General features: G+C 43.0%; 1 protein-coding gene across 2 annotated transcripts; it reads right to left on the reverse strand.

Annotated features, from left to right (window-relative positions):
* Positions 1 to 1,608: 1,608 nt before the first annotated feature.
* eml2 (EMAP like 2) lies at positions 1,609 to 21,957 on the reverse strand. Of its 2 annotated transcripts, XM_086125454.1 has the most exons (23): positions 21,787 to 21,957; positions 15,552 to 15,776; positions 15,063 to 15,180; positions 14,885 to 14,989; positions 10,185 to 10,213; positions 9,965 to 10,094; positions 9,544 to 9,693; positions 9,367 to 9,436; positions 8,809 to 8,919; positions 8,643 to 8,738; positions 8,440 to 8,574; positions 7,652 to 7,751; positions 7,414 to 7,568; positions 7,142 to 7,267; positions 6,657 to 6,788; positions 6,490 to 6,557; positions 5,252 to 5,340; positions 5,073 to 5,170; positions 3,699 to 3,786; positions 3,523 to 3,618; positions 3,078 to 3,208; positions 2,717 to 2,842; positions 1,609 to 1,940 (listed from the first exon to the last, which is right to left on the reverse strand). In XM_086125454.1, exons 1-22 carry the CDS (start codon positions 21,887 to 21,889, stop codon positions 2,717 to 2,719), a joined length of 2,481 nt encoding a protein of 826 aa, XP_085981580.1. In that variant the 5' UTR covers positions 21,890 to 21,957; the 3' UTR covers positions 1,609 to 1,940. The 2 variants fall into 2 exon arrangements, with proteins under 2 accessions (XP_085981580.1, XP_085981581.1); XM_086125455.1 differs by lacking the exon at positions 21,787 to 21,957 and adding an exon at positions 20,120 to 20,199 and having other exon boundaries at positions 1,609 to 2,842.
* Positions 21,958 to 22,083: the final 126 nt, after the last annotated feature.

The raw sequence follows: 22,083 nt of genomic DNA on the forward strand, positions 1-22,083 counted from the left end.
ACGGTAACACACCATTACAAATAAATCATGCTACCAACGTAGCAATCGTGGCTAACGTCGGCTTGTTCCTAGTGCTAAAGCAAGCTTAGTATTGCTCGTGGTGCTATTTTGTTAAAGCCGAATATACATTCTCTGATTATTCATTCAGGATTACGCACTTCCATTATTACGTGCCATTATGAACGGCCACATTTCAACATCATGCTTGTGCACATCAGTGAAGGGCATTATGTTGGTCAAGGATAAGCTAATTGAGCCGGCAATCCAATCTTAGCAAGCAGTTTCAACCGTGTACAGCAGTGGTCACCAAACTACGACCCGCCTCCACATTTGGTCCGGCCCCCCTGAACAATACCAGAGAGTCTTTTGATTTATTTTTCATCTATGTATATTTGTATTTTATCATAAAATTCGGCTTTTGCAATAAAATATTCCTTAGTTATGAACTATTTTCATGATTAACTATTAGCTCGTAACAATTTCATAAACACATATAACGTGACATTTGTTCCATCCTTCTGCGGTCTGTGCCGTTATCTGGCAACCCCAGAAAAAAAAAATCCTAAATCCCCATCCCTCTCAAAGAGAACGTAATCATGGCGAAAAGGTGAGGTTAGAGAAAAACATTATTCAGAATACAGGGAATTTAACCCAAAATGGAGAAACGATTTTTTTTTTCAATGCAAAGAAAAGATTGTCCGTCTCATCTGTCGGTGGCGGTATTCAAAGAATACAATCTGCGGAGACACTACGAATCCCATCACGACAACAAGTACGATTTTTTGCATGGGCAAATGAGAGCAGACAAACTGTCAATGCTAAAAAGAGGAACGTTAGCTCAGCAAAATACATTTGTACGCCAAGCTCAGCTGAACCAGCCATCTGTTCGGGCTAGCTTTCGGTTTGCTCAACTGATAGCAAGCAGCGGTAAGGAGAGTTTGTCAAGAAATGCATGAATGCTGTCGCGGAGGTGGTGTGTCCCGAGAAGAAAGACGTCTTTAATACCGCGAGTGTATCAAAAAAAGTTATTTGATTTTGTGTGGGTTTCTGGGAAACAATACATTTTTACGTCTAGGTACTCTTGCAGTCACACTTTTGCTGTTACAAACTGATCCCGGCCCCCCCATCAGAGAAGCGAAAAGTTATGTGGCCCTCACAGGAAAAAGTTTGGGGACCACTGGTGTACAGTATACAGTACTGACTCATTTAACGTGTCAATACTGTATAGCTCTGTCCCCCTCTAGTGTTGTAAACAGTAACTGCAATCTTAGAATTCTCATTCATTGGCACTTCAAGTTCAGAATTAAGTTTTTCCTTCATTTGCATTTTCGTAGCTTATCAAATGTCTCATGATGCATTTGACACATTTTGTGTTATGTTTTTTACTCCCGTATCAAAAAAAGGTAAAGAAGCTAAATTGCTAAATTATACTTAATTTAATACCAATAAAATGTGATCATTTATGCTTCATTATTCTTTTATATACGGTGAGAGTAACAATAACAAAATGGATTTACAAAGGAGTAATAATGTCCAAAGGAAGCAGCATCTATTTTTTAGTTTTAATTATATTGATGATGAGATGGCAAAAAGGACGACCAAATGCCATAATTGGGTAAAAACTTTATTAGCAAATAAGAAGGCTAAACAAACACAGTTACGCTGCCTGTCAATCACTACATGTGACATGCCCACATCAGACATATCCTATTAATTATATATTACACGTTCCGATATTAAAATAGCACGGCCACGCAGACACACTGCATTACACATTATTTATCCATATAATTTGTATATAGTGCATATATTAAATCTATTGACCACTTTAGAAGCAACTCTCATGCACTTGTTGCATTGCAACGCCACCTGGTGCACATTTTGCACTGAAATGAACAGCATGACAGCAGGTCATGACATCGGGACAATCATGATTGGACCTGAGGGAGGAGGGGGAGAAGGAATAAGTAAGAGGAAGAGAAGAAGGTGGTGCAGGAGAAGAAGGAAAAGGAGGAAAAGCTACAGCTGATCCTCCTCTCCTCAACCACTTTGTCCTTCTTCACCTCTTGCTTCGATGCTCATCCTCCCCCTTTACCTTCTCTTCCTCCACCTTGCCATCTTTCACCTCCACCTCTTGCTTTTTCCTCCTCTTCAGCTTCTTATCCTTCTCCATGGAGGAGGAGGAGATGGAAAATGGGGAGATGGAGGAGGAGGAGAAAGACAAGCACAAAGAGGAGGAAAGGAAAAAGCATTTCTCCAAGGAGCCGAGGGACAAAGCAGCCGAGCCATTCTTAAAGGGACATGACAGTGTTTTGGTTGTTTACATTCACAATTTTGTGCATGTGTGTGTGTGCGTGTGACATCTGCGAGGTCAAGTTTTCTACACAGCATTAGCATCTTTTATGTTCTAAATGGAGCGCAGTACAGCCAGCAATCGCATAACTTCATCTCACAGTGCCAATGAAACAAAGTCCACGTTCGGATCTTAAATTTAAGAGTAAATATCATCCAGGCACAGTTAGTCTGCTAATGCAATTTTTTTTTTTTTTTGGTGGGGGGGTTACATTTCACATCCTGCAACTTTTTTTAAACACCAAACACCAGTTAATGTACCACAGTAAACATTCATTCCATCCAGCATATGCGTGTGTTAACGTGCCTGGTAAAAAAGGGGTGCTGCCCCCCGGTGGAAAGGAAGCCACAGAGCAGGCATTACCTAAGCGACCAGCCACTGCAGGATGCTGGCGTCCTTTCCTCCGGTGGAGATGAGGCGGCTGTCATCATGTAGGAATGCAACGCTGGTCACGTGACTGCTGTGGCCGCCATACTCGTGGCCCGGCGCCTGGAAGACACCATTTTTAGCAAGTTTCAAGTGCATAGTAAGAGCACAACTAAAATTTCAAGGTGAAGAAGAATTTTGAATTAAAGTTGGAACATTGTCAACAACCCCCCGACCCAAAAAAAAAAGTGGTTGCCAAAGTTCAACTTTCACAAATTACTATGACCTGGAAGATTGGGAATCGACACGTTAGCGTTGCAAGATAGCACAGAAAATGATGGCGAGGGAGGCAACTGACCCTGGGCTGCGAGCACGGGTAGGACAGCAAGTGCACTTTGCCAAAGTCATCGGCCGACGCCAGAAGGGAGTCGGCGTGTGACCGGCACACGCCGTTGATGTCTGTACCATCCGCGCCGTCTGGCCAAATACCTGAAAAACAGAATTTGAAAATGTGTCGGCATAAGAGTCAGGCCGACAGCAACACCAAAAACTAGGCTGTGTTGAAATACTTCCCTTTTCGTTCTGCTTTCAAATTTGGTCTCAAACTAAATAAGTGTGCCGCTACCTGGTGGTCTACAGTGGTATTACATCAAGATCTAAACAAGATTGAGACTGAACTAAAGGTATAAACTGTGCAAAAAAAAAAAACCTTCGAAAAATAGTGGGACTGCAAACCTGGAACCTGCGATGGACTGGGGTTAACTGACGATTGATAATTGTGAACACAACATGGCCTAACTTACCAAAGGTAGTGAAGCTCAGCGTGCAGGTGGACGTGGCCCACGTGAGGTTTCGCACGGCGTCCATGTTGGTCACATGTTTGCCACTGGGCGCCTCCCCTGGAGTACGCAACACCTTTACTGTGTAGTTATGTACGCACAAATACACATGCACACAGGAAGTGGAAGAGACCACTCACAGAATAGGATCTCATAGTCTCCTGAGTTGGTGACCAGGTAGCGGCTGTCACTGGACCAGTCCACATGCGTCACAAAGCTGGAGTGACCCTGAGGAACACATTCATCGACACAAATCACAACTATTATCATAAGTAATGAAATAAATGACCTTAGAAATTCCCTTTTCTCCGTGGAATTCACACAAAATGGCTGCTTTGAACGCAAGACTTCCTGTTCAATTTCAGGTTTGTCCTTGAAACTTTCCAGTGCATCCTCTCATGACAGACATGTGTACCCATTTAGTTGGCTATCAGTGAAACTTGTGTCTCTCCGTTTTTCCAATTTTTGAGGGGGCTACGAAAGGGATTTCCTCAAAATGGCTCCTTCAAACCCAAATGGCTAACTTCCTGTTCCATTTCGGGCATGGGTCCTTGAGACTTTTTCATGCCTTCTGTTTCAACAGATATCCAACGCGTCTCATTTTAATTGGTGAAAATGGTGTCGGGGGCTCATTTTTCTAACTCTGTGAGATGTTATCATCAACGCTGACTTCATGCTCTGCCCACATGGTGATCTTGTACAACACAGAAAAGGCTCCATTATTTGGCATCAGTCAAGAATACATGCTTGTGATTCGGGCCCATTTGGACTAAATTTCTATATGGCGTTTATCAAAATACAAGCCTAAAAGGGTAACTTCGAACAAAATGGCTGACTTCCTGGTTAATTTTGGGCATGGGTCCTTGAGACTCATTCGCGCATCCTGTTATCGGAGACATACATGTCCACCCAATTTTGTATCGATTCGTCCAAATGGTGACGGGGACAGAATTTGTACCTCTGTGACCAGCAAAAACGGTAATTAGGAATTACAATTTTTACTAAATATTTCCTGCTCATATGATGTAAGTACTTGTTACTAGACAGAATTCATTGCGGTAAGACCGTTTTTTAAAAAAAAGCTAATTTTGACAAAAGTATTGACAGAGTATGGTCAGACGACGTATTTTCTACTTGTTGCTAGGCATAATTTGTCCCTGTAAGACTGCAAAAAATGCTAATTACAATTTTGACAGAAGTATTTCTCATCACATGGCAATTTTACTACCGTACTTGTTTTGCAAGGACAAAATTTATTCCTGTAATATTGGTAAAAAGCTAATTACAATAATCAGAAAGTGTTTGCTACTGTGGAAAGCAGAATATCAAATTCCACAACTATTTTTTAATCCATACATTACATGGAGATATTTCCTCACATGTTTTCTACTAAGTTTGTGTCTAATAAGCCTAGTAGAAAAAACTAAGGGAGAGAAAAAAGTATTTCCTTATCACATGACGTGTTTGCGCATTGTTGCTATAAGAGAGATATTTTTTTCATTTTTAATACTCACAGTACATTTTCCCATGCGGTTGTACTTGCGTCCGTTCTCCGTCACACCATAGATGTAAACGAAGTTGTCGTGGGAAGACACCGCCAGGAAGTTGCCGTCTGACACACACACATACATTGTGGTTAGCGCTGAGGTTAGCATCAAATGCTAACATACTGAAGGCTTTGTTGGCGTTTAACCTGGAGAATATTTGACGTTGGAGATGATCTCATTGCCGTCTGTGTGCACAGAAACAAGGTCACGAGTGTCTGTGTCCAACACTAACCATCTGAAATGCACACACAAACACATTAAGAAGGAGACACACAAAAACAACCACAATAAAAAAAACAAATGCTAACATCTAACTAAAAACACAAAACAACAAGAAGCAAATATGCACAGAAACACACAGATGAAAACAAAACCAAAAAAAACCCCACACAGGTACATAGACAGGCAAAGGAAAACACAAACGTACAAGAAAAAAAGAACACACGCATGAAAAAAAGAACATTCAGTAACGGACACATACAAATATAGACATTGAATAAACAGAAACACAAAAACAAACACCCAATAAAGACAGAAGCAAAACAAAATGCATGTGTGCGTGAGTGCGTGCATGCGCGCACACACACACACACACACACACGCACACGCACGCATGCACTTACGCACACAAAAGGGGTGTTCACACGGCAAGATTTGGTCCGGTGCTACGCCGGGGCTGCCCCAGTAGAGCGTTCACACGTGCAAATTAGCTTGATTACGTACGGCGAGAATGCGTTGCTTTCGTGCTCTGTCGGACCTCCGTCATGTGTTTGTTTAATAACGACGAAGACTTGGCTGGTAACATCTTTCCTTTTGTAGGAGACTGGACTGTCTCGGAGTTGTTTGTGTAGTTTGTTCCTTTGTTGTGTGTTCACAACCCCCCCACCCCCCATATAATTTATTTTGTGATTTCCTCTCTTGATTTTCTGTTTGGCACATTACGTGTTTGCTTTTCTGAGTGTCATTGAAGTCATCGTTGATTACGTTTTCGGGGGCGGTCACTCTCGAGCAGAAGGCACAGAGACCGAGAAGGAGAAGGACGTGCCTGTCCAGTAGTCGCTTGAGTTGTGTATACATTTTAAAAAGAACCAACACGACAGCTCATTTGTTTTCTGTCGTTTTGCTCCGCTGCAGAAACTGCCGTGTGAACGCAAGTGGGGCTGCACCGACGCTGTGCCGGTGCTGACACGCTCAGCGGCTTTGTACGTGTGAACGCTCCACACAATTTGCTGCAGTGTAAAATATATCGCAACAAAATACATCGGTGCAGCGCCGGAGCAAATGTGTGCCGTGTGAACACCCCTAAAGTCTGCACATGAGAACAACTTCCATTCTTCCACGACTAATAAGAAAGCAATTCCAACTCAATATTAAGTTTGCATACCTTCCAGTCATGGTGCCGACCGCCAGTACTTCTCCGTTTGGATGAAAACTTGCACATCTTCCAGGATCCTGTGAGCAGCAAACAACAATTATTCTAACTAGTACTTTGAAACATTGAGGAGACATTTTTAACACTCTTTTAAGGGTATAAACTTTTTTTTTAATGACCTCGATGCTCTTGGTCCAGATGGGCTGGTGAGAGTTTGTGTCCCACAGGTGAACTTGTTTATCCTGACAGCAGGTGACAAACTGATCTAGATGCGAATGCACAGCCAGACCCCAAAGCTCATCCGTGTGACCCTGTTCGTAGACCACACAACATTTAGCAAGACAGAAACACAAGTAATGTAAATACATACCAAAGTCAGCAACTCAGTAAATAAATCCAGTCTTGGGGCTACATCTAACTGTCAATTCAGCATGTTAGCTGCTAGCATTTTAGCTAAATGTGCACTTGCCTCTTGCATGTTAGACAAACAGTCAGTTTAGCATGTTAGCCATTGAATAGTCAGTTTAATTAAGAGGAGGGTTAGCTGCTATCATGCTAGCAAAATTAGCATTTTGGAATTCAGCATGTTTGTGACCATTTTATACAGATGTGCAGCTTAGCATGTGAGCATATTCTATTGTCATGGTGTTATGGATGGTTTTACCTGTACAATGGGTGTCAGCGTGTCAGGGAAGGCTGCTTTGAGGATGGCATTCTTGGTGGTTCCGATGAAGAGTTCATCACCCTTGCCTTCTGCAATTGCCCGAACCGGACCAAACGTGTCACCCACCTGACAGACGCACAAAGAGTTGATTCATCCTCAATATGATATTGTGAAACCTGGCTATAAAATGGACCAAGGTTCATGTGACGCTATATAGAATGAATCCAGCAATTAAAAAGTGTCTTTGACTGTAATCTTAAACTCATGCTGACCTCCATGTCCCCCTGCTTGCAGTATTCACGGTCCCACAGGGCCAACTTGCGGTCTTTCCCTCCGCCAGACACCATGGTGCCATCTTTTAAGACACAGATGGAAAAGATGCCGCCCTCATGGGCCCGCGGCAATACCTGGCTGATGCGATTCCCACCTGTTTGTTCAACACAACGTGACTGATCACACCTTGCCCATGAAAGTACACTTTTTGCTGTATGTATACATAATGTGATGTACCTTTGGCCCAAACGTAGATGTTTCCACTGGAGTCACCAGTGATGGCGTCTCCGTTCTCAGCAAACGCCACACACAACACATACTTCGGTTTCTCATGTTTCTACAGTGAAAAACAAATATTTTACACACACACACACACACACACACACACACACACACACACACACACATCAATTCACTTATAATTCAGGCTGACCACAGCTAAAATTAGAGAAAATGCATGTGATAGAACACATAAAGAGTACCACAAGGCTCAGTGCTGAACCCATATTTGACTTTCAGGTCATAAATTAGAAGATCGGTACATTAAATGACTTGCGATATGGCATATGGCTCAAGCAACAAAAGCATTAATGAAAGATGAAAAAAATGCTGCAAAAAAATTGTATGTAAAAATACTGTAATAATGGAAGTGAGACCTGCACAGTCCCTTAAGGCTCAATGCCGAATCCATTTATATTCTTGCTACACTTTTGGAAATTGTATTTTTTTTTTTGTTTTTGCAACCTTACATCAGTGAAACCATAAAATGGCCTACGTTGAACAACTTCTCATTTGACTCATCCCAACTCAAAGAATACAAAACATGAGTGATGTGTGACACGAAAATTGATACATGGAGTACCTCAGGGCTCAATACTAATCCCACTACAAGTATTCTCCATGCAACACATTTTTGACATTCCACTTCTGTTTTAAAAAACATAGCATGTCCAAGATTAATGCCAAAAAACACATACACATACTTTGCTGCAACAAACCAAAAGTGATGATGTTGTAGTGGTTACCTCAAAGAGTCCTTGTCTCTTGGCTAGTGTGCTTCCCTCCAGGCTCCAGAAGTTAATATGCGACTTTCCGCAGGTGACAATCAGGTTTGCGTCCATCGGGTGGAACACGGCTGCCAGTACTGAGTCATTAGAGCACTGCAAAAACGCCAGGGCGCATTTAGCATTCCGAAAAAACACCATCCAGATGGACTTCAGACACTAACCTTGACATCAGCCAGTTGCTTCTCCTTCTGCCAGTTCCACACAGACAGGATGTGGTCGTTGGCGTCATCAACAGCACACAGGAAGCTGCCGCCATTCTACAGGGTCAAAATCACACTTCAGAACTTCGAAACAAAGGTAAGTTGAACACTATGTGGTGCTACTCACCGACTTGGAGAAGGACAAGCAGGTGACAGCTCTGTCAAACACGCCAAACCCCAGCAGATGAAGAGTGTTCAGGCTCACAGAATCCCACACGCGGATGTGAGGCGCTAGAAGCTGAACACCAACACGTGGACCGTGTCAAATGTTATTTGTGTCTGTGCTGTACGCAGCTAAAAATAGATGGACGCAATTTGGACACTCCGAAAATAATCAGAATCTCAAATCATTTGGAACCAGAATTGAAACAAGGAACCGGAATCGTTCAAATTCAAATGCCCAACCCTCATCGTCGCTGCATTTTCTTCTCGGTCATTTGTACCCCTGGCAGTGACTCCTGCAATTCCAATAAATGCCATGCCATAATGCTAGAGAATGACATTTAATACGCCCATTGGCAATGCGTTTCACACTACAGTCTAGGATGCATAGAAAAGTACAGGTCGATAAAAACAGTGGCGATAGTTCTTTCACACACACAAAAAAAAAAAAAAAACATCTCGCATGCGAGCATGAAATCAATTTTAGCATGTTCGCCTGTTTGTGTGCACTTGTGTTAACTACCTTTCCATCTTTGGTATTTCCCGCCACTTGTCCTGTTGCTATGGTTACCATGTCAGGATGCACACCCAAGCTGGAAAGACAACGGTTTTCATGTTAGCCTACTGTGTGTGTTTAGAATCAAGCATGTTAGCCAAGTGTCTTTTTATTGTGAGATAGACTTGTAGTTTAGCATCTCACCACTTGACGTCATCATTGTGTCCCAGGTAATGTCTTTGCTGCTGTTCATCAGTATTGTACAGGACCACCACGGAGGCATTGAAATAGACAATCTCTCCAGTGGGAAGAAGGTACAAATTGGAGCGGCAGTCGCGCCCGCGGTAGCCGTAGCTGTAGTCACACCGTTATGGAAAATAAACACTAGCATTGCATAGTATAGAATCTCGATGTGAAATTGTCTGTTAGTTACTTTGGGGCATACATCCACTCCTCTCTTAAATTACTGGCTATGTAGATAACATAAAATAGCTTGGCACAGCATAGCATCTCTGAAATTTTTTGCTAGCTGGTTTTGGGTATGTAGATACTCAACTTTAAATGTTTGGTTACGTAGATAGCCTAGCCAAGCATCGCATAAGTTACCATCCTCATTGAAGGATACACCCATTCCAGCTTGAGTTTGTGGTCTGGTAGCACCACCTTGTGGTCTAAACTGTAACTGTCTCTCAGCTGGTCTGGCACGTGCATGGTGACCGGACGGCCGCGCAGGAACATCCTGACGTAGCCATCCTCTGAGGAAGGGACGAAGAGAGTGGGAAAGATGGAAAATCTAAAGATATAATCTTGCTTAAATCATAATAATACAAGAGAAGTCCTCTTACCTGCATTATATGTGCATTCTTTGGATTTACTGAAATTGGGGGGGAAAAGGGCATGTTAGCCTCTAGCATGTTTTCCAAAACATGGTGTTTTAGCATGTTAGCCTCAATTGTCCAGTTTAGCCTCCATCATGTTTCGTTGAACATGTGGATTAGCATGATAACCTCTGGTATGTTATCCCAGGGGTCCCCAACCGCCGGTCTGCGGACCGGTACCAGGCCGCACAGAAAGAACTTGCCTTAATTCCGTTTTATTTATTTCGGAAATGAAAGATGTTTTATTTTGAAAAATTACCGGATTCTCCGTTACATCCGTCTCTGTCACGCTTGACACGCGTCAAACCACGCTTGTGCGTCACGTGACAGATTACGCAAAAAAAAAATAAAAAATGCTGGAGATCGCAAATGACGGCGGCCTTAAAAGGACGTTCGAGACTACTGGATTAAAGTTATGGCTGACTATTCTGAGATCGCAACAATAGCACTGTTGCTATTTCCGACATGCTACCTGTGTGAGGCGGGGGTTTTCTGCAGCAACGGCGACTAAAACAAAATTACGAAGTAGACTGGACATAAAACACAACTTGAGGTGTCATTGTCTCCTATTACCACGGGATGGGACCGTCTGGTTGCAGAAAATCAAGCTCGGGGCTGTGGTGAGTCGTCATTTTCATGCACTTTGAATTTGCATTGTAATGTATTTTGAATGCATTAAACATCACCATCGCGATCTGAGTGTTGCGGCCAGATTATACGCTCCTTGTTTTTATTGTTATTATATTTCGAAAACGCCACAGTTTTCATGCAACTCATAGCATATTATTTTGTTGTATTATTTCCGCCACACCTTAAATGCCGGTCCCTGAAAATATTGTCTGACATAAACCGGTCCGTGGGGCAAAAAAGGTTGGGGACCCCTGCGTTATCCAAACGTACCATTTAGCCTCAAGCATGTAAGACAAACATACAGTCTTAGCATGTTAGCCCAGAATGTAGCTTTACATGATAGCCTCAAACTTTTAGACCAAACGATCCTTTTAGCCTTAACTCATTCAGTACCAGCCATTTTCAGACCCGAATAAAAAAAAAAATTTTTTTAAGCCTTTCAGTCTTGGGAAAAAAAAAAGCTAGGAAAAAAGAAAACCTAAGTACATGGGATTGAATGTGTGAAGTCTGAAAAGACATAAATGTCTTTGGGAGTGAATGAGTTTAGCTTCATATTGAGTGACGATTGTCTTGTTTTTCTGTTCCTTGTCAGGATTGGAATGAAAGTCCATCCATCCATCCATTTTCCAAACCGCTTGATCCTCACTAGGGTCGCGGGGGTGCTGGAGCCTATCCCAGCCGTCTCCGGGCAGTAGGCGGGGGACACCCTGAATCAGTTGCCAGCCAATCGCAGTGGAATGAAAGTGGTTGACTTTATCCGGCAGTATGCATGGAAATGGTCACTGCACGCCATGCAAAAGGGAAAAAGCCTGAGCAACTCAAACAGACTTGTTTTGTCTCCAGTAATGTGTGTGCAGGCGTTCCAGTCCTGGCCAACGAGGCAAGACGTTAATGAGAGCAGTCCATGCTGGGTACTTAACCACAGCCGGTGGGCTCTGGTCCAAATGGAAGGGACCAACACTAGCACCAACTTGACGAGCACTTCTCACAACCAATTAGAAATAGTCTGCTGATTCGCTATTCAGTCATGTGTGCTCATCATCATCATCATATCATAATCCTTCTCTGGACACACAAACAACGCATCTTTTCAGAGGTTTGTGTTGTTTTCAAGTGCTCCCCACATGTTTGTTGTTGTTGGAATAATTCATGGGGAGAAAACACAAGCGAACTAGACTGCCCCACGAATCGCAAAAATCTTGAGTATAATTGACACAGATAAGTCCATTGGAAATGTGTTTAATAGAATCATTGAAAACCCACGGATAAACCATGAAAAACGCCCAAAAAAACATGAAAAACGCCCACTGACATACACAAAAAGGTCCAAACACCAAAATGCACACATACCGAAGTGTATCTGCACTCATGGACGTGAGCGCGCACACACACAAGCAAATCAAAATGTCCAAACACAGACACGCACACATTCAGTGTGTTTGTGCTGAGCTGGCACGAAATACATTATATTGATTAAAGTTGCGTGCCCTGTGTTTGTTTGTCATTTCTTTTCACTTTGGATTCAACCAGTTCTTGCATGTGCATGAAATTAACTTCTAGTTATAATGAAATTCCGATTTGAAGGGTGTGACAGACTTCATGTTTTTCTTTGTCGGCAAATGTGGGAACGTTAATGCGTTGTTACTTTGCTACTAATGGACTCGCAAAAACCACACACACACACACACACACACACACACACACACACACACACACGCCACTCCAGTTAATACTTTTTGTGCCTGTCTATCTGAGTGAGTGAGTGTCTGTGTGTAATGTAATCATCCTATTCAAATAAAAAGCTGCAGTAAAACTCATTTTGGTGCAAGAGTGTATGTGTATGTAATGTAATCATCATATTCAAATAACAAAACGATATTTCCAAACTAACTGTTACAAAAGAAAGAATACATGAAAGGAGCACTTGAACACAACAAAATCCATCCTCCTGTGTGTGCGCACGTTAGCGTTAAACTGCTGAATGAGACATCAGGTCCGGCTGCATGAATTACAGTACTGTATTACCAAACTACACAAGCGAGGAGGAGCACTTGAACGCAACATAATCCACCCAAGTGTGTCCAGACGGACACCCTCCAGCATTTGCTCCAGTCAATAAGTAAAGCCACCTAACATGCGCAAACACAGACGTGCACGGATGAAACCCATTCGCGCGCGCGCACAGTACTTCTACATCGGCCTCAACACAACGCGCGCGCGTGTGTGCGTGCGTGTGGTTAGTCCGCCCCGTCTGTCAATATAACTTCAAATTACACTCCACAAACTTCAACCACGCAAGACCAGGAGGTAATTGAAAGTGTCACTTGCAACATCCTACATTATAAACGCAACTTAGCCTAGAAAAGCTGCACGATGATGCACTAGATTGACCAAAACATCGATTTGAAGTTAGTTTACCTGACTGATTTCTTCATGGCGGCTTGAGTCCTCTACAGCAAACCCTAACCGTTACTGAGTGCTTGCGTGTTTGTGAATGTGTGCTTGTGGTGCTCAGCAACACTTGGGACACTTCCTCCTCCAGTCTGCCAACTCATATGATGCTCTCAACCAATCAGCACTCACTTCCTGAACTCAACTATGCCCCACCCATTTTCCAATGAGAAACGCGATGCCATCAGCGGCTGCAACGAGGTTCCGCTGCACCATCTCATGTTTACTTTTCATGGGACAACAGGATAAATTGTTGTTAGAAATGTACAACTACATCATATTGGCAGTTTTTCCAAATATTTTTACCATGTCACATAGCAAGCTAAAAGCACGCAAATGACAAATGTTGACTTATGACTAAGCTTTCGATAAAACATGAGCAGAAAGTCAGAACGCGTGCCGAGTTCCATGACCGTGGGACATGTGGGCTCTGGTTATAAACTCGTTAAAAAACGTCACGTCATGCTGCGCAATTTCTCTCTTTGCCTCCGTCTCTCTCTTTCACTCCCTGTATTGATTAATTTAATGTAATTGTCTATGGAAATAATTGGTTAATTAAGTTATTAAGTCTGGGCTTTCCTGCTAAAGCTGCTGCCCTTATGACCCGAACCCTGATAAGCGGGAGAAAATGGATTGATGATGTTATTTTAAATCATCAACTGAAAAATTATCAACTAGTTAGTAGTTAATATACACATTTAACGTTTTGTATTTATTTTTTAAAAATGGTTAAATGTAATTAATGGTAAATAGCACTTATCTTCGATGTACTGATGCAAAGTGGAAAAGTGTTCTGTGGTCTGATGAGTCCACGTTTCAAATTGTTTTTGGAAATTGCGGATGTCGTGTCCTCCGGGCCAAAGTGGAAGATAACCATCTGGACTGTTATGGACGCAAAGTTCACAAGTGAGCATCTGTGATGGTATGGAGCGGAGTTAGTGCCAATAGCATGGATAACCTACACATCTGTGAGGGCACAATTAATTAAAATTTGCTGCCATTTAAGTAACGTCTTTCTAATGGACACCCCTGTTTATTTCAGCATGACATTGCCAAGCCACATTCTGCACCTGTTACGATAGCGTGTCTTCATTATCGTAAAACGGTGTGGGTACTAGACTGGCCTGCCTGCAGTCCAAACCTGTCTCCCACTGAAAATGTGTGGCGCATTATGAAGCGTAAATTACGACAACTGAAACCAAGAATGGGAAAGAATTCCACCTACAAAGCTTCAGCACTTAGTGTCCTCAGTTCCCAAATATTTACTGAATGTTGTGAAAAGAAAAGGAGACTTAACACAGTGGTAAACTTGACACTGTCCCAGCTTTTTTGGAACGTGTTCCACGCATAAAATAAAATAAAAGTTCATGATTAGTAGCTAAAAGCAATAAAGTTTATAAGTTGGAACATTAAATACCTTGTCTTGGTGGTGCATTCATTGAAATATAGGTTGAAAATGTTTTTATTTATGTTTAACACAATGTCCCAACTTCACTGGAATAGGGTTTGTATTCTTTTTAAAAAATGCATTCAATTGTCTTAAAATATACATAAGTAGAGTGTGATAAAAGTCAGTAAGGGTTGACCTTTTTCCGCCTGTGGAACTGCTGGATGAGGTTGTTCGACTTCGACTCTCGGCCGCCGCCGCTTCCCTCCTGGCCAGCGTGAGCCGTTCTGTCGACATGCTCTTCCTTGACAGACACATCATATAAATGTATCTATAGCTTTATAAGTATCTGTATACTAAGGTATGTATATATCTACCTCTTGATAGAGAGCAGCACGTCCTTCTTGGGTGATGACGGTGATGAGAGAAGGCGTTTGTGTTGCATGTATCCGTTGCTCAGCGGCTTGGAAGGAAGAGTCTGAAGTAGCTGACGAACTGAACACAATGCAACACAGGATACTTTTTGCGCCTCCGGTGACGCTAATGTTAGTGTAGGATGCTAGTGGCGAAATAACGACTGAGATGTACTGTATGTTTTTCTCAGTACATGTAAAGTGTTTTAAAAAAACTGTACAAACCTTCGTTTGTATATGATTGATTGTATTTAATGTTTTAAATATTTTTGTGTACTTAATTCAGTGATTCTTCATACCATAAAACTAACCCCGGATCCGAAATCTAACACCTTAAACCCAACCCCCAAGCACTAACTTCCCCAAAGATATCACTCTTTTTTTTGTGTGTAATACGTTCTTGAGGCGGAGAAGCTAGTTAGCCGTAGCCACTCTCTTCATCATCGTACTCACCCTTGGCGGGCGGAGCTGTACCGGGCAGAGACCTCCTCGCGGCGTGGGCGCCCCCTGGCTGCTGCAAGGCCAGTTTCTGCTCCTCGCAGCAGCCCAGGCGGCGCAAGGCGTCGGCCAAAGCCGCCTTCAGGAGTTGGATGTCGTCCTCCTGAAGCTGAAGCCTCTGCTCAAGGTGAGACACGCGGTCCTCCATCTCCATGTTGCTGGCCGCCGATATGGTGTCGTCTGCAGAGAGGGGCACGGATTTTAGCTGGGGATCCATGGCAAGTTATCAAGTTTGGAAAGGGGAAAATCAGGCGAAGAAAGGTCGCTTATTTGTGGGTCTATTCATGATAGGCATTCCTACAAATGTTTTTGCTGTTAGGTCAAATCAGCTTCGGGATCTAAATTCTTTTGAAAATTCTGGCGACTGCTACCGAGCCAGAATGGATTATTTCTGAACAAACTGGCAGACTTCCTGTGTCTTTTTAGGCATGGTCCTGAGGCCATTTTTTGGTGGGTTTTGATTTTGCCGTTAGGTCAAACTAGCTTGTGGGGATGATTTCTTTTCAGAATTGTAGAGTGCACAACTGAGCTAAAATTGCCTCCTTCAAACCTAAATGGTCGACTTCCTGTGTGTTTTGAAGCATGACTTCTAGACACCTTTTTGAGGATCCTCTTGTGACAGATATACCTGCTACTTGGTGTGGCTATGATAAATCACATTTGGCGGCAGAATTTGGGGGGGGGGGGAATTTTGGAGCGTCCAACTGAGCCAAATTTGACTGCTTCAAACCACAATGCCAGAATTCTGGAGGTTTTTTCAGTCATGATTTCTTGAGCTTTTTTTTGTGGGTCGACTGGTAATAGACTTGCCTTCCAAACTTCATGTCACCGAGTCATACCGTCTTTTGGGGCTGAAGTATTTTGAACATTTAGGTTGGCCTCATGGAGAGGAAAATTTCTGCTTCGAAGCAAAAGGTCACACTTCCTGTGTGTTTTCAGTCATGGGTTCTTGAGACTTTTTTGAGGGTCTATTGATGATCGAGGTGTCGAGCAAATTTCATGGTGCTACATCAAACTGCCGGGGGCTGCATCCTTTTGAAAACTGACCAGAGCACGTCCAAGCCCAATTGATTGCTTTTAACCAAAACATCAAAACTTCCTGTGTCTTCTCGGGTATAGGTCCTTGGGACTTTTTTTTGGGGGGGGGGGGGGGTACTCATGATAGTGTGTGTGAGTGTGTGGGAGGGTCTAAGTTTTCTCAAAGGGTAGTGGAACAATAAGAACCTACACGAAACCTAATCATGTTTAATAATTCAAAAGTAAACCAAAACAAAGCAACTCTGCTGTTCTTCGCAAGACAAACAAGTGCATTAATTTTTTACAAATTCATAAATATAACAAAACTCATGACACAAACATTAACACTACCCATCACCCCTAGCGCCCCTTCCTCCACCCAATCAAAACCTTAACCCATCCTCTTTGCGGACACCACCCTTGGCAAAGTGGATTACCGAGACCAAAATAAGTGTCATTTTTAAGTCCCGTTCACAGCACGGCATTTAACACACAGCTTTTCCAAAACTCTCTGGGCGTCTGGTCCAATCACACCACCGATAATGTACACCTGGAGCAGTCCGAGCCTCTTTTGCATAAACCACATCAAGATGGAACACGAATGAAAGATCTACAATGAACCAGTCTATTCAGAACATCTCACTTCCTCAACACAATCGCTACAACGGTTGGTTTGAATACATGGTAAGTGTGCGCGCACACGCACTCACTTTTATAAGATAAGATAAGATAAGAAAACCTTTATTAGTCTCGCAATGGAGAAATTCCCAATTCACAGCAGCAAAGTTATGAAAGGAAGAAGTAGAACAACAAAATATAGGAGCTGCTGTAAAGGCAGCCACTCTCGCGCCATTTTGAAGTCAAAATAACAAAAATAATACAACACAACACATAGCTTCTTTCACCTTAGACAGCTTAGACAGCTGGCCAAAATAAAACCTCTCCTCTCGCATGAACACTTTGAGACAGTAATTCATGCCTTTGTCACATCCCGGCTCGATTACTGCAATGCCCTTTACTTTGGAGTCAGCCAGTCCTCCATTAAGCGCCTTCAGCTGGTCCAGAATGCCGCTGCTCGCCTCTTGACTGGTACTCGTAAGAGGGAGCACATAACTCCTACTCTGGCATCCCTTCACTGGCTCCCCATTCATTTTAGAGTTATTTTCAAGATCCTCTTATTTGTTTTCAAATCTCTGAATAATCTCGCGCCACCTTACCTCTCTGAGCTCATCCGCCCCTACACACCTGCCCGGCGCCTCAGGTCTGTGGACCAGACTTTATTAGAAGTACCAAGAACTAAACTGAGGCTCAGAGGGGATCGAGCCTTTTCTGTTGCTGGTCCCTCTCTCTGGAATGACCTCCTACTGAACATTCGGCAAGCCTCCTCGCTGCCCATTTTCAAAACCCTCCTCAAAACTCACTTGTATTCTTTGGCATTCGACTCAGCATGACTTAGATTTCTTCTTGGTTTTACTGTTTGGTGCTTTCTACTGCCTTTATTACCGATTTGTCTTACGGTTTATTGTGCATGTTAAATTGCTCCATGTACAGCACTTTGTATGCAGCGATGGCTGTTTGAAAGTGCTCTATAAATACTGTTGACTTGACTTGATAGGACACAGACAGTCGTGCAATCTTCAACAATTTTCTGCATACACTTTGTTGTCTGAAGCAGTTATAGATGAAAGAGGAGAGGATCAAAGTGTCCTTTCTCCAGTGGATCAGAGACGTCATGCTGGAAATGTGCACACCTCTGCTACAAGCTAAGTTTTGAAAGCAAACACGAAGCTGTAGCGTCCATTGACGAAAAGAGATGAGTTCACTTCTCCTGTCCCACGTAATCCGCTTCAAACTCCAAGCCGCGACTCCGAGCTCCAAATCCGCATCGGCGCTCCGCGCTAACGCTCCTTTCTTTTCATCGTCGGCTCCTCAAGACTTGCATCCATCCAGCCGCAGACCATTCAACAGCACCGATCTCTCCGCTGAACAAAGCGGGGCTGTGAAAAATGCTGCCCATTCCAGGCGCAAGCGCCCCGGGACTGTCCAGCAACGACAGTCAAATGGCGCCGACATTCCTCCCAGTCAAAAACAGTGCTGGTATACCCATGCTGCCGTGAAGGCGCAACCACCAAGCACAGAGTCTCCTCCTTGATGAATGTCGTGGCCAAAAAATGCTGAAAAAAGTCCACATCAGGTCCACTAGACGTAACAACAAACACAAAGTGACAAAACAAACACAAAAACAACAAAAAAAGCAAGGCTCATGAGAGCACTTGCTGACGGCTGCCTACTCGGGCGCCATCTTGACTTCAAAGTCATCTTGACTATGACTGACTTTAAAGAGTTCCAAGTGTTTGACACCACGACTGCTAACGTGCCGACATCCCACTCACTAGCTACCATCCTTCATCCGCCCGTGAGAAGGCAGCGTCTCGGCTCCCATTTCTCGTTTAACCCCTTCAGGGACAGAGGTTACTACAGTGGACAGCTTATCATGTTATCAGTTTACAAGGTGCATTAAAGGGTTTTAAAAATTGAAAAACGGACGAGCCTTTCTCTCTTTATAGAAGGCCTGCTGATGTTACCTCTGCTTCTACGTCGGTGCGGCAGCAGACAAAGAGAAGAAGAACATCAAAACAAGGTTGACGGAAATAAATCACAGTTGAATTTGGTTTCCCCGACTAAACACATAATGGAAGATCAGCAACACTGGTTTCTCGCATACGGAGAAGAGATGGCCTTTCCACGCGTGTGAATATATGAGGCCTGTGTGTGTCAAAATATCTTGAAAAGCTGTGAGGTTTGTGTCAAAAATAAATGTGTGTATCCGCTGATCCGCAAACGCTCATTCGACAAGTCATGAATATTTACAAATTCTAAATCATGATAAATGCACACACTACATTAAAAAAATTAAGTGAAAAATCGCATATTATTTACACGAGGACGAAACAAATGTTTAATCTGTATACTGGTGCTGGCAGTAGTTGAGGACTTTCTCTGCCTCTTTTTCTTCCTTTTCATTCTGCGGCATTTGGTCCGGGAGGGCTGAGTGCGGCCTGGCATGGCGTGGCAAAATGTGGTATTACACTGAAGGCGCACCACGCAAAATTGGGACTTGCCTTTATACTGTAAAAACCCGTAAAAATCATTTCTCAAAAATTTGAAATGGCATGGGGGTGCAATCGACAAACCTCAACAGAGCAAGAGAACAAACACTGTACACGAAACAGTGCCACAAAAAAGGTTGTGGACAACTGATCAATATCACCTTGAAACACACACACACACACACACACACACACACACACACACACACACACACACAATAACATGTAATATCTGCTTGCTATTCATCCAGCGCCAAAGATTGCATCAGGGTGAGATGAGATGAGGTCACATGATCACAGTCAGCAAGTACCATAATGAACACAAAGAGAATGGGGAGGGAAGACATTAATGATGATGATGAAGATGAAGATGAAGTTGGATCTGGTCCGGCCTACCTGCCATATTACCGGTTTGCTGGCTGCTGTCCATCAAAGAGTCCGCAGAGCAACAGTCAAGGAGGCGGCACGTCCACTCAGCACAACCCCCCTCTCCCAGCCTCTTCCTCATCACCCGGAACCCCACCCCTCCCCGCCCCACCCTCATGCGCCTCCATCACACTTTCACTCCTCCCACCTGTCCTCACACCCCTGTTCCCTCTCTCACTGGACCATTCCTTGAGACCACGCCCACTTCCTGCTTCCATCCCCCTGTGGCTCTATTGTCTCTTCCCATCGCCTTACACGCACGCAAATGCAAACTTGCACACACTGGCATCCGTAGAACCAGGCACCACACGGAAGAGATGCTGCAGGGAGCACAAGCTCAACAGCACACATGTACACGCACGTACGTACGCACACAGACACATAGAAATCAGTGCAAAATCAATTGGAAACACACACATTCATGCAAAGTCACATAAAAACATATACGCTCACGCGCGCGCGCACACAAACCACACGCACACACATAATTTATTTTAACATTGCTGTCATTGTGTTTTTTGGAGAGAAAAAAAACTTTCAGACATCTGCCTTCAGGCTGGGTGGCACTGATGCCAGTGCTTCCGCCACCTTGTTTTGATATGCTACTCTCGCGTGATGCGAGAAGTCACTTCATGGGAAGAAAGGATTGACATACGGTTTTATGAATCAATATTGGACTCCAACAATGAAAATCAATTCCATTCAATTAATCTTTTTTTTTTTTTTTAAATGCAGCCCTAATCTTTCATGTTCAAAACAGCAAAATGCCATATACGTAACACACACACACAAAACAGCCCAAACTTCCGTACAAAACAACAAAACACTTTAAATGTAACATTCAAAACAGCAAAACGTCACCTCATGTGACATTCTAGACACACACACACACACAAAAAAAATCTAAATGTAACATTCAAACAAACCATGTTCAATAAATGTAATGTTTGAAAAGGGAAAACATTAAATGAAGAAAAATAAGGGCAGAAATGTAACATGAAAGACAACAATTGAATGTAACGCTCTAAACAAAGCGTGCATTGATTTTAATGCTCAAAACCATTAAATGTTCCATCATGAAATTACTTTCTTCCTCCTGTATGATTGGGTAAAAGGCCCTCACGGTTTGGGGCTCAAGCGCCACCTGTTGCTTTGGCATGCACACCACAGCCAGGCTATACATTTTCAAGTCGTTTTGAAAAATACTTTAGTACAGAAGCAAAAACAAATTAATCTCGTCGCAAATGCAACCAGAGACGATGCAACCTCATTCGACGCTAATGCGTATGAAAAATGTCTCCTGACTTACTGCACATTTGACACCAAACAGTCAAAATGACAACTGGAGCTAACACAAATCAACTGAGCATATTGTGATCTTATAAACTGACATTCATATATTGTCCAAATGTGGAAGGGTTGATATTATGGCATAAAATCTGCACCTTTAATTAATTTATTTTAAAAAGCAATACGTTTAAGATGAAAATGAGCGGGGCTTTAGTTTACATCTGATGAACATTTAGTATATTTTTTATATACCGATTTGAATGGGTGGGAATTCAGAATAAAAAGCCACGGATGTGCTAATTATGGACTGTGTTGTATATTATGTTTCGCTGTGTGTGCGCACTGACCGTTGTTGTTGCAGTACTGCATGAGCAAGTTGTTGCTGTCGTACAAGCTCCCGCACGAAGACATCAACATTTTCCTCTTGTCCGAATCGCTTCTTCCGTCCATCCTTTTCTTCTTTCTTTCCTTCTGTCCTCCTTCCTTGTCACCTTTACCTGCTGCCGCCTCACGGTGTTCTTTCGGATTGAGTCCAAGTCAAATTTACACGCGGTGCCACACTTCCGGGGGGACCCTTTCAAAGTAAGAAGACACTAGAACGCCCTTTATTTAATCATCTGACATATTTTGACGTGTTTAGTCTT

Source organism: Hippocampus guttulatus, chromosome 12 (assembly GCF_054856545.1).
Source record: "Hippocampus guttulatus isolate MCC_2025c chromosome 12, RoL_Hgut_1.0, whole genome shotgun sequence".
In the NCBI taxonomy this organism is placed as follows: domain Eukaryota; kingdom Metazoa; phylum Chordata; class Actinopteri; order Syngnathiformes; family Syngnathidae; genus Hippocampus; species Hippocampus guttulatus.